This window comes from Podarcis bocagei (assembly GCF_964188305.1).
Source record: "Podarcis bocagei genome assembly, chromosome: 10".
NCBI classification, from domain to species: Eukaryota; Metazoa; Chordata; class Lepidosauria; order Squamata; family Lacertidae; genus Podarcis; species Podarcis bocagei.
The window spans coordinates 73,863,922-73,876,817 of record NC_138135.1 but is presented as its reverse complement, the minus strand read 5'-3'; the positions used below and the strand labels follow the sequence as shown (position 1 = coordinate 73,876,817).

The window sequence follows — 12,896 nt, the reverse complement described above, 5'->3', positions numbered from 1 at the left end:
AGCAAGGCAGGCAAGGCATGGGCAATTGCCACTCACAGAGCAGGCTGCTTGTATGCTGCTGGGGTTCCAGGTCTCCATTCCTGTGCAAAGGCCCAGCTCCTGCTCTTGTTGTGCACTGAATACTGCCTTCCATTGACAGCAGTGGCCAAGAGGGTCACTCTGATCCTAAACTTCTCCTGCCTTGTGGGACATCTTCAGGAGAAGAAAAGGCTAAGGAGTAAAACCCTACACAAATGCAAGACGCATTGTACGCCTCCTTCTGGCAACTCCTGCAGCCAAGCTGGTGCCAAACAGATTACTCTGCTTTCCTTTGGACCACTTCAGTGAGGCCGAGAGGGGGGTTGTGTCATCTGGGGAGCCCAGGACCCCCAAACACCCTGCCCAGGCTTACGCCCCAGGGAGGTCACTTCAGTGCTACTGACCCAGTGGTTTGACCTCACCCCAGAGGCACACTCCATTGCTTCTTGAGACAGTGGAATGCCAACAACGTCAAGTATAGGTGTTGGACCAATGACGTTGTCACTTTCCCACATGAATACCACCTTTTCTCCTTCTGGATGAGATTCGCAAGAGAAACCAACTGCCTCATTTGCCACATGCATGCAGAGCAGCATGGGCAGGAAGAGTTTTGGGGGAAGACAGAGCTCCCACCCTGTTGTTGTGTAGCCTTCTGCCATAACTGTGAAGTTTAATGAACAGGCCTCATTGAACAGGGAGACACCAATGGAGTTGGTTTGCCTGCTGACAGAGAGTGCTATTCCCCCCTCAATAGCAAAGGACACAACCAGACAAAGGGACACGCCAATCACTTTAAAGGTCCCACTGACTTCTGTGGTCTGACAGTTGTTGTTGTCATTAGTGAACCATCCAAGTATGTATATGACATTAAATTCCCCAAAACACAAATCCCTGCCCCAAAGAGCTTACAATAAAGAACCAGTACGGTGCAGTAGCTCTAGCTTTCGACTTTGGTGGGGTTGGCCCAGGTTCAAATCTCAGCTCAGTTATGAATTGCATTGGGGCGATTTTCAGCCAGATATTATTCCTGTTCAGTCAAACCTGCCTCACGGGGTTATTGTGAAGAGTACATTTGGGAAAGGTAAGCCTTCTGTGTCATGGAATAAAAACACAGCTGAATAAAAAGCAAACAATGTGGGGGTTACGAAATCAAAAAGGGGGGGCCAAGGATAAAAAGGCATGGAGGTGAACACTACATGTAAGTTGTGTTATAAGCTGCCCTGGGACCATAAGGTGACGGGTAGATAAATCAGCAGCAACAGCAGCATCTGACATGGTCCCTGATTTCCTCATTCTGTTAAGCATGTGCCTAACTGTTTTGATCAATGGAAATAAAAAGGACTGCTTTACTTTGGTTGCCCCATGTTTTCTCCCTCCCCTATGAAATTGCTCTGCACTACAAGCACCGCTGGTGTCACACAAACACAGAGTCATCGCATTCATTGTTGTGTTTTTTACACATGCTCTTCCAAAGGGAAAGCAGCATTGTGGTGCATTTACATGTCTGACATCATAGCAAGCTGACTTCATGGGCATCTACAAAATCCCTTCTGTCCTGTCCTCTGAGACATGTGACAGACCAGAAGCCGCTCTTTGGAGTGAAGGCAGCCAGCAGAGAGAAGGCTGACTAGGAAATAGCTAAGCTCCATTGTAACACTTCTGCACTAGGCTCCTTGTGATTAGACACCACCAGCTTGCTTGGACAATAAGCTAATAATTTAGCTCCACAGTTATGGGCAGTGGAGTCAGCTCTGAGTCTAAAGAATCGGCCAAAAGGTCACGGGAACTTGAAAAAAGACTCCAAGAAGATGCCGTGAGAGATGCCAGGACAGTCAAGTTGCTCTTGTTGGGTAAATATGTGTCCTTTCATTCATGAAACGGCTACATTAACCTTTGCATGAATGGGAGATGTTGTTTGACAGTCAGAAGTGTTCTGAGCTCTCACTTTGGGCATGCCACTTGTTTTAATCATGAAATCGAACGATAGAGACTGATAGAACTGGAAATGAGTGGTTTTTGTTTTCAGATATTTGCTGCAAGTCACAAGCCACTCACCAGCCTGGAGATGATCCAGACACTCAGACCAACAATGGAGATATTTGTGTGGGTGCAGCCTTCACAGGTGCGCTCCCTTGCTGGATCTGCAGAATGGACATGGATGCACACTCCATATCAGCGAGTGTGACACTGGGGGTGGCATTCAACTAGTTGTTACTCAGAGTACACCCACTAAGTTTAATTGTCCTTAACTTAGTCATGTGCCAACTTAGGGTGAAACTGAGTTGAATAGCATCCTTGGCAATGCACATGGAAGATGTCTATTTAAAAAACCCACTTGTGGTATAAATGTGCATTTCCTCTTGCATCGCAATGGGCTGAGCACATGACAGTGCATGGATGATTGTGGGACAGGGCCATAGAGTTCAGTTCCGGAGAACATTCAGAGTGGACGGCCCCTGTAGCCTTGATATGAGATAAATCAGGAAAAGAATGTGCACACAGGAAAAGAAACATGTTTCAATAAATCTAAAGAGACTTGCTTGCAGATCATGTTAGCCAAATTGTGGTTGTTGATTTATATGGTTTCCTGTGTGCACAGGTCTGAAAATGTGAATTTGTGAATAGAACAAATTGTGAACAGTATACTGTCTGGATAATTATCTGATAGTAAAACTGTCTGCTTTTGGGGGGAATATATAGCATATCACCTAAAATACATTCTAAAAAGTTAAAAGCTAGCACTTGTAAATGTTTTTAATGGTTTCTCTGATTAATAATAATTTTAAAAAGCACCAGATGCTACTGGTTAGTTTTATAGTTTTACAAAGCTGTTACAGTTTGTTGAATCAAACACTTAACAGATGATATAGTGAGGGGAAATGCACATTCTGCCTGCAGCTTAAAAAATCTTCAGCTCAAAATATTTTGCTCAAAAGCTGCTAACTGCAATCCTGAAAATCTTTATAGGCATGTTCAGCCAGGAAGCATTCAGGCTGGAGCTCCATGGAAATGAATGGGAGTGCCACATGTGGATCAGAGTAGTGGTTGTTGATGTTTCAGTAACTTCAGCTGATCTTGGGTCATTTAAAAAAATTTTTTTTTTTTTGCTGCATTTCACTCTGATTATCTTATTGCTATTTCTTCTTAAAGAGTGCATATTTCCAATCAAGGGTTTGGTACTTTTATGCCCATATACTAAGGATGCAGCACTAAGGATGTGTGGAAACCTTGTTGTAAATTTCACTAATCTTAGACCTTTTGCTTCTTTAGAATTCCCAATCAGATTTGCCTTGAAATGTTTGCTTTATGTGAACCTTGGTGGGATGGGAGAGTTGTGTATTTTGTGTCAGAGAAAAATGGGTTTGTTGGGCTATTGAAACTCATCTTGCGTCCTGTGAAATTTCTTCCATTTTTTGCCAGAGTAAGAACCTCCAGATTTAGGGGTAACTCTGGGACACTTTGTAGATGGTAATTATATTTCCTTTAGACAATTTGTGGTTGCTTCTGATTTTTTTCTCCTGTATTTTTTTACTTTGTGGTGGGTGGACACCAAAGAATTCATACTCAGTTTTTAATATTGCTTGCTAGGAATGATCTCAAAGCCAATTTATTCTGCAATAGTTTCACAAGGATTATCCTGAGCTTAATGCAGAAGGATGATTACTACACTCCCATGTCTTATTTTACCACCGTATTAAGGACCAGATGTCAGTATTGTTCCTGTAGCAGCAATAAAGCACCAGGGAGAAAAGATCAATGACTATTGAGTAAGAGTAATGGTATACGTAAGGAAAACAGTACACTGTTTATATTGCTTCTAGTTCTGAATTTATGAAAGGGGTCATTTGTAGCTGTATTAATTTCTGTCATTAGCATTTTTTTTTATTTTACTTCAGATAGGTTGGGGGTTTTTTTCCTGCAAAATTTAGGGAGTCTAATTCGCCAGCAAGCCTTTGTCTATGGTAGACATGACTTGGAGGATGGAATCGCACCCCAGGGATTTGAATAGAATTATCACAGCTACCACATGGGAGCTTGACATTTGATGTTTCTTTCAGGCGGCTCACACAGACCCTTTTCATCACACCAAAATGATGCCTGTCAGTGGAAAGGGGAATTTGCCTGTGGAATATTTATTGCCATAAAAAAGTGGAGTGATTCCATCCTGAACTTCTGGAGCAAAAGATAAGGAGGAACTACACAGCTGTCATTTTATGGTTCCCTAAATTTTACAGGACAGACAGCTGCTTCCTTATCACAACCTGAAGTTTGGTTGACAGGTGCAGCAGAATCAGGTGGTAGAATCCAGACTCTACCATTCCAGGTTGCAATATCATTTTTTAACCCTCCTACAAAATGGGGTTTGTTTGTTTTCTAATCCCTACAGCTAAAACAGGGGTGGAGAACCACATTCTCTCATAGAGAACTCTTGGGGGCCACTTTCCCAAGGTGGACAGAGACCAAGGCAAAAGTGGGTGGAGCCAGAGGCAAATGTGGGCGGAGTGCCAGAGGTGAATCTTCCCCTTGCACTCTAGGCAACATTCCACCCACACTAAGCTGTGGCCCTTCCCCACTGCGCACTGAGAATTCCCCACTGTTTCGTTGTTGCTTTCATTTCAGTTCTTTCAGCTCGTTTATAACTTCCCCAATTTAATTCAAGGATGTACATATGTGCATCAACTGAGCTCTGCAAAATTAACATTGTAATAAAGGTGATTGTACATACGGCTGTAACAAGATTCTTCCTCTGTGGTGCTTTGGCAAATGTGGAGTGCCTCAGCACACCAGAAGTGCACAAAAAGTAGCTGGACATGAGCATAATCATTCACTCTGTTCTTCTTCGGAGGGACTGCTCTGCAGTCTCCTGCCTTGAGGTAAAGTGTGTGTCCAGCTGGGAAACAACCTTCCCAGTAATTGCTCCAATGCTGTAGAAATCCATTTCCTGGGAATCCCATTTATCTCCATTACTTTCTGTTCTGCACTGCAGATGGTACCCAGCAGCCGGCAGGAGATGTAATGTCCTCTCCTATTGGCCATTGGGAATTCAAAATTTTTTACCTGCCTGAATTTGGCCAATCATAGGCAGGCCTGGAGATGGGCTTCCGGGGAGCGGACCTGATTGGTCCAGAGTCAGAGTCTTCACTCAGGTCTGCTTAAATTCAACTAAAATTTGGCTTAAATTCAACCTGTCTCCTCTCCTCAGTGCCAGTGGCGTAGCGTGGGGGGTGCAGGGGGGGCCGGCCGCACCGGGGGCAACATCTGGGGGTTAGGGTTAGGGGGCGCAAATCCACAGGTTAGGGGGCGCAAATTACTTGCCTTGCCCCGGGTGCTGACAACCCACGCTACGCCACTGCTCAGTGCCACAGTTGTCATGTGATCTCCCACCCACACCCTTCCCTCTTTGCTTGTACTGCACCCTCTCCTCAAAGGGCGGTCTTTTGCTACAACCTTGATATTCTTCAGCCACCATATTTCAGGGCCAGGGAGGATTCCCCCACCCCCACACAGACTTATTGCCTCGTTCTGCAGGTTTTGCCTCCCTCTTTGCAATTGTCACAACTTTGGCAGGGTAGGCATTGGGTATGATCCTTAGCCGAGGAAGGAGCGGAGCTTGTATGCCTTTGCCACCCCTCCAGGCTGTAGGGTATCCTGCTAAAGGAATCCTAGGGGAGGTAGTTCTGTCCAAATGCCCAGGCGGGGGCTGAGGGCCATAGCATTTGCTAGCGAGGTGATCCAGTCAAGATTGCACCTACCTGATGTATGTCATAGGCTAACCTCATTCCAGGATTGACCCCAAGAAATCTTCTGGCAGGTGGGTTGGATGATATGGGAGACACCCAAGTTCCTCAGCCAAACAAACCTACATCTGTAATTGTTATAACTGTAGCCTGATTTGAACCAAAACAAGTGTCAGTGTGTCCTTTATTGCTGCAGACACAGCATTTGATGCCCTTTGGCACCTGTACACGCAATCTCATAGCACATTCAAGAGCTTCGACACACAACCTGGGAATTACCAACTACTTACTGTAGTTTAGCGTTGCCATTCAGATGCCCAGGAAAGGGCTTCATTTGCTTACAATTTTTGCTGTGATTCTTCAGCCTTCCCTGTACTTTGCATGTATACGATGCTCATGTGCTCTTTCTGCTCCACAGTAAAAACATTGTGCCTAATGGCATTTGTGTTTATTCAGAAATGCATTTGGGAAATAGCAGGGAGCAATTCTGAATTTGCAAGTCCCAGATGCAAAACTTTTGTTGACAAAGTTGTCATTACTTATACAAACTTGGCAGGCAGGAACTTTGCATAATCATGGAACCCGCTGCTTGTGTTTCTCTCTCTTTCTTACATCGTGGGTTTTAGGGATAACTTTCCATATATTTGGTCATTTGTCATGATTCATTTGCTTGAGTTAGGGCAAGCTACATATTACACGCAAATTCATATCATGAAGCTCAGCCTTTTAAAATGAATGAATAAATAAAAGGTAACCTCAGCAGCCTCATATTTGAAGTGAAGCCATTTTTCTACTCAGTGCCTCCCTTTCACCCCTCAAGCTGCTCTCACCATCACCGCCACCGGATCAGAAATATGCTCACTCCTGTAAACACATGCCTGGAACTCATGGTGAGGAAATAAAGCTGGAGAGATGGAATGGGCTGGCAGGGAAAGAGTTAAGCATCACTTGACTTCCCCCCAGCTCAAAATCTCAGCCTCCAAAAGGTTTTTCATTTAAAAAGAAAGTTTCTTTGTTACATACATTTTTGTAACATGGATCATTTGTCCCTTATCACTCACAGTTGACTGTTGCTAACTTGCTGAAATCTGTTTTCAACAATATTTTTTGAGACTGTTCCATTCTAACTAATGAGGATGCAGGGCTGAAAATGTTTTGGAGGTCATCCGCCCCAGTCTCCTTTCCCTACGACTTTAAACTAAGTGGGTCCTGAGACTGGGTCCGTTCCACTAAGAGTGAGGTCTCACATACATGCTGCAGTCCTTGAGTGATGGCTTGCTGTGTTTGAAAGCAGCAGTGTGGATGAACACCACCTACAGAACTCCCATACTGCATCTCATTCGGCCATTTCCGGTGGAGGCAATTCTGGCAGAAATTAATAAGTGATGAAACACTGGATTGTATCTGACTAACATACTCAGAGTAGACCCAATGAAATCAATGGACTTAATTTCATCATGACTAACAATCCATAAAGTACATGTATGTGCAGGTGAGTCCTAAATTTGTGCTTGTAAGTGAATACACTGGCAGCATCAATTTCTTGGTGCTTTACAGAGTGCCATAAACTGGTATCTATCAGCGAGAGATTGAGAGTGAATGGTCATCAATAAGTAGATGACACCCTGCTCAATCTCTCTGTTCCATCTGAATTGAAGGAGGTGGCTAAGCTGTTAGACCATTTCTAAGATGTGGTGATGAGCTGGACTTGGGCCAATAAACTGAAATGGAATCCTAAAAGACAGAAGTGTAAGGGTTAGTTTTCTAGTCCAGGAGGTGGGGAGACAGCCTGTTCTGGGTTAGGATTGCACCTCCCTGAAGGAGCAGGTCAGTAGCTTGGGGATAGTCCCTAGAGACTCAGTTGGCCTTGGTGACTGGGAGTGTCTTTTTCCAGCTCTGGTTGGTTTGCCAGCAGTGGTCTCTTTTGAACAGAAATGACTTGGCAGCTGTACTCCATGCTCTGGTAACTTCTAGATTGGCTGGCATTCCACCTAGATGTCCTCTGCCTCCAAATTTAAAAATTACATGGCTGCCAGTTCATTTCTGGGCCCTTAGCACTACCCTAGTGCTAAGGGTAGTGTTTAAAGCCCTAAACCATTTAGGCCCCAATATCTGAAAGACCATCTCCTTCCCTACAGTTTAATATCAGCAGAAGAGGTCCTTCTGGTAGCCCCACTGTCTTATAAACTTGGGTGGGGTGACCTGGGAAAGGGCATTCTTTGTGGCAACCCCTAAGTTGTGGAACTAGTTTTCCTCAAATGCTGAAGATGCACCTCTTTCTCCTGACTTTTGAAACATGAGATGTCTCCCAAGGAGACCGTCTAAACAGGAAATAATAGGGGAGACAATGTACTGTAGTACTGGAAGGTACTGTCATGGTACCCTCCAGATGTTGTTGGACTACAACTCCCATCTTCCCTCACCTTTCGCCATCATGGTTGGAGCTGATGGGGCTTGAAGTTCATCAATATCCGGAGGGTACCGTATTTTTTGCACCATAACACTCACTTTTTTCCTCCTAGAAAGTAAGGGGAAATGTCTGTGTGTGTTATGGAGGGAATGCCTACGGGTGGCATGCCTACGGATTTTCCTCCTCTAAAAACTGCATGCGTGTTATGATCGGGTGCGTGTTATAGAGCGAAAAATACGGTATTTTTCGGACTACTCTGACATTCCGAAACTAGAATAGAAGGAATTTCCTCTTTTCCACTGCAGTTCTGTGAGTTAGGTCAAGAGATCTCTTAATACATATGCTAAATAAAAATGTGCTCAAGATTTTGCATTAATGTCAGATTTATTTATTTTTTTAAAGAAAGAAATCTGTACTTAAAATGAAATCCTTAAACCTGGATTGCCACATATGTCTAAAGACTTGGGGAGTCTATGGTGGAAAATGTTTAGATGTGATTATCTGAGATTTCTGGCTCATAATATGTGACAATTTAGGTTGAACAAAATGAGAAATCGTTGCCGTGCTTTTTGATTCTTCAGCTCCATAAAACTGCCCTTGCAATGGTTTCTCTGCCCCTCTGCCCAATCATTCTCTGTTTTGACTGCTTATGGCTGTCTTTTCAGCTACTGCAACATATATATATATATATATATATATATATATATATATATATATATAATCACTAATATTAAAGTGGGGGTTTTTGGGGGGGGATCGGTCTGACAGTGCAGTGAAAGCCTTTCCATTTGATCCTTATCTACATCCACCCCCACAATCATATCAGAAGAAATCTAGGGAGTAGTAAAATAAAGACGCTTAGATTTCTGGTCCAGCAGGTCTGCACTTTCCCCATACATTCGCTCTGTAAGATCAAACACTTTTATTTGATGCTTATCAGAGCTTGATATGCTCACAGTGGCTTCCATAAACTGAGTACTTTTGTTTGGAGTAGCTAAATGTGTTGTAGCTACAAATCAGCATGTTTCTAGAGGCAACCCATACTCCTCTAGGGTTTGCTAAATACCCTGGTCCATAAACAAATGTCCCCAAACCATGGCTAACGCAAGTTGCCCATTTGGCTAAAGCACATGCACTGCTTGAGGGACACACACAAAAGCCTTTGTGCTGGTGAAACAGAATGCCTCTTTTCCAAGTAGAAGTGTTTTTTTTTTTTAAAAAAAACAAGCAAACAAACCCACCACTTTTGCATATTTTTATGTGCTCTTTTTCCTCCATCACTTACTTTCTTTGTCTCGTTTTCCCACTTGGCTCCTTTTTAACAACTTTAAATGTGACCAATATGTGCATGTTCTTTGTCTGCAGGAGCTGGAGAATCAGGGAAGAGCACTATTGTGAAACAAATGAAGTAGGTGCATCAATATTCATGTCACATTGGGTAGCACAAAGTGCTACATGAAGCACAATGTCAAAGGGCGTGAGGTGGGGAAGCGATCAAACAAATCAAGCTTGACAATCTAATCCTAACAGATACTGTACATGGGGATGTAAAAAAGCAATCCTTTATACCTCATTCACTAACCTGATGTTTTACCCAATATATCAATATGTGCTTGGCCTCTTCTATCTGAAGCCAAGGATACCAGTTTAAAGACAGAGGGACAGCTAAAATAGGTATCAGGGTGGAGGGGAAAGGTGCCACATACACAAACACAAACACATAAGCACACACACCACACCCTTTCCTAAAAGCTTTGCAGTTATTTTCCTGCCATTGAAAGTCATATTCACTGCTCAATGTACCGTATTTTTCGCCCTATAGGACGCACTTTTTCCCCTCCAAAAATGAAGGGGAAATGTGTGTGCGTCCTATGGGGCGAATGCAGGCTTTCGCTGAAGCCTGGAGAGCAAGAGGGGTCGGTGCGCACCGACCCCTCTCGCTCTCCAGGCTTCAGGAAGCTCTGCGCAACCCTCGGGAGACCGGCTCCGAGGGTTGCACAGAGCTGCCTGCAGTCCCCGGCTCAGTGCAGCTCTGTGCGGCCACTGGGAGCCGGGGGCGAAGCCCCGCCCCGCTCCTGATGGCGGCGCAGAGCTGCCTGCAGTCCCGGGATCAGCGCAGCTCTGCGCGGCCACCGGGAGCCGGGCGCTAAGTCCCGCCCTGCTCCGGATGGCGGCGCAGAGCAGCCTGCAGTCCCGGGATCAGCGCAGCTCTGCGCGGTCACCGGGAGCCGGGGGCGAAGCCCCGCCCCGCTCCCGATGGCCGCGCAGAGCTGCCTGCAGTCCCGGGATCAGCGCAGCTCTGCGCGGCCATCGGGAGCGGGCGCTAAGTCCCGCCCCGCTCCGGATGGTGGCGCAGAGCTGCCTGCAGTCCCGGGATCAGCACAGCTCTGCGAGGCCACCGGGAGCCAGGGGCAAAGCCCCGCCCCGCTCCCGATGGCCGCGCAGAGCTGCCTGCAGTCCCGGGATCAGCACACTTCTCCCCATCGCCAGCCCTACAAGCTCGGGGGACAGCGGGGAGGCAGAGTGTGCCTTCCCACTGTTCCCCGACCTGGTTCTTCCAGCCCCGCACCTGGGGGGGAAATAAAAAAATATTTTCTTTATTTCCCCCCCAAAAAACTAGGTGCGTCCTATGAGCCGGAGCGTCCTATGCGGCGCAAAATACGGTATTTATCAACAAAAACAAATATGCCTTTTTCTTACACTGGCAGGACTTTCCGATGTGTTCAATGGCATATTAGTTCACATCTGAACATTGTAATGTTTGTTCTCATTAAAGCACATGGAAATATGCATATGAGTACATCATTCCCTTGGATTATTTTTTTAAAGGAGTGGCACAGGGCCAGGAAGTGTGCAGGTATCAGCAGTGGCGGAGCTTCATGCTCTGGCACCGGGGGGCGGAGAGCAGGCAGGGGCGGGGCTGGCATACGTCCTGGGGCCGTGGCACGCCACCTGTGGGAGCGTGGCACCCAGCACAGGCGGGGGGCAGCCGCGATGGCACCCGACTGGGATCGCGCTGCCAGGGGAGGTGCGCTCCCCTGCACTCCTCTTCCTCCACCAGTGGGTATCAGGGCTGGGGCTGGATGATGTGGTTCTGCTCAGCACTTTTCTTCTAGGGAAAAAGGTGCCAGTACTGGGTACCCCCAAGTACCTCCAGAAAGCAAGCCCTGGTCCTGCTGACTTTAAGCATGGGCAGGGCTCGTGTTCCTCCCCAGTGACAGGTGTGCCAGATGTCATTGCTTAGAGCAGGGGTAGCCAATGCGGTGCCCTCCAGATGTTGATCGAATACAACTTGCATCTGCCACAGCCAGCATGACCAATGGCTGGAGATGGTGAGATTTGTAGGCCAACAACATCTGGAAGGCTATTCCTTAGATAATGGGACATTCAAATCTGATTATGCAGCCATGTCTATGACTGCCAGTCTCTCCCCAGTTCCAGTTCTTAGAATCCTGCCCTCTCACCCTCTTCTTCTTTTAGATTATTGTGAGATTTGTCTCCTTCTTTGCTTCCTAGGATCATCCATAAAGATGGCTATACAGATCAGGAATGCAGAGAGTATAGATCTGTGGTTTACAGCAATATGCTACAATCCATTCTGGCTATCGTCAAGGCAATGTCCACATTAGGAATTGAATATGGGAACTCAGAAAGCAAAGTGAGTATAATGTCTCTCTCAACTAGTATTATTTTGTCTCTGAACCAGTGTCAACCCAGGACACCAGTTTTGAATTCTCACATCAGTACCTCAAGATGCTCTAGCATGGGAAGATTGCAGCGTTGCTCTCCTCCTGCACAAACTTTTTTTTTCTTTTCTTTTCATTTTTTGGTCTTTCACAGCAGTGCTATGAAATTCAGTTCACCTCTGGGAAGCGCAGCTGCCATTCTGTTGAATAAGGTCTGTTTCAGTTTATTGGCCCTCATCCAGCCATTCAAGCACATTCTCCCATTCACAAGCTTGCCTGAGACATTCTGCCCAGACAGTAATAGCCTCAGGGTCACCAAGTGACCATTGTTCTGAAAAAACCTTAATTCTCATATGTATATATTTCTGTATATGAGAGCAAAGGATCTCATAGTTCTTGTGCAGACCTTTATTCTTATGCAATATGCAAGAGTTAGGGTTAGACATGACCCAACTCCTTCAAATGAAAATGTGAAGAAGTTGTGGCTTTGAACAGACCTCATATTATTGTAGCAGAGGTAAGACATCAGTGAGAGATTTCCTTATCCTTTTGAACACTGTTTTGAACATAATTTCAATTATTCACATTCAGCTATGGCTGTCAGTTTAATCTGAAAGACCCATAAACCATTCAGATAATGAGTCAGAGCTGTACAAAAAGGGGAAAAAAATGCTAGGAAAGTATTGTCGTCGCTTGCAGTCACAAGGTGACAGAGTACTTTTAGTGACCTCATAGATTTAGACGCAGAACTGCTAAGGGTGGCATTAAGCAAACCTGGTAATTGCCATGACCTTTCTTCAAAACAACTGAGGAATAGAGGTTCACAGCAGTCGTGAATAAGGCTGACAAGATGTTGTGTTGACTGCCAGCTTGGATGGCTTTAAAAGAGAATTAGACAAATCCATGGAGGTCTGGTCTACCAGTGGCTACAAGGCCTGACGACTATACTCTGCCTTCACTGATGGTGGCAGCATCCTCTGAACCCCAGCCGCCTGGAATCACAAGTGGGGGAAGCTTGCAGGCTTCCCATGGGCTGCTGTGAGA

At 45.5% G+C, this 12,896-nt stretch overlaps 1 protein-coding gene across 6 annotated transcripts in view; it reads left to right on the top strand.

Moving 5' to 3' along the window:
- Nucleotides 1-12,896, top strand: part of LOC308595986 (guanine nucleotide-binding protein G(t) subunit alpha-3) — a 267,616-nt gene that overhangs the window by 32,946 nt on the left and 221,774 nt on the right. For 4 of the 6 annotated variants that reach the window (XM_081210761.1, XM_081210762.1, XM_081210760.1 and 1 more), the window contains exons 2-3: nt 9,532-9,574; nt 11,683-11,824. In XM_081210761.1, the coding sequence (XP_081066887.1) occupies nt 9,532-9,574; nt 11,683-11,824 (185 nt within the window). Of the gene's footprint in view, nt 1-1,631; nt 1,869-9,531; nt 9,575-11,682; nt 11,825-12,896 lie in introns of those variants that run through there. The other 2 variants (XR_014012251.1, XM_081210759.1) reach the window with 1 other exon arrangement.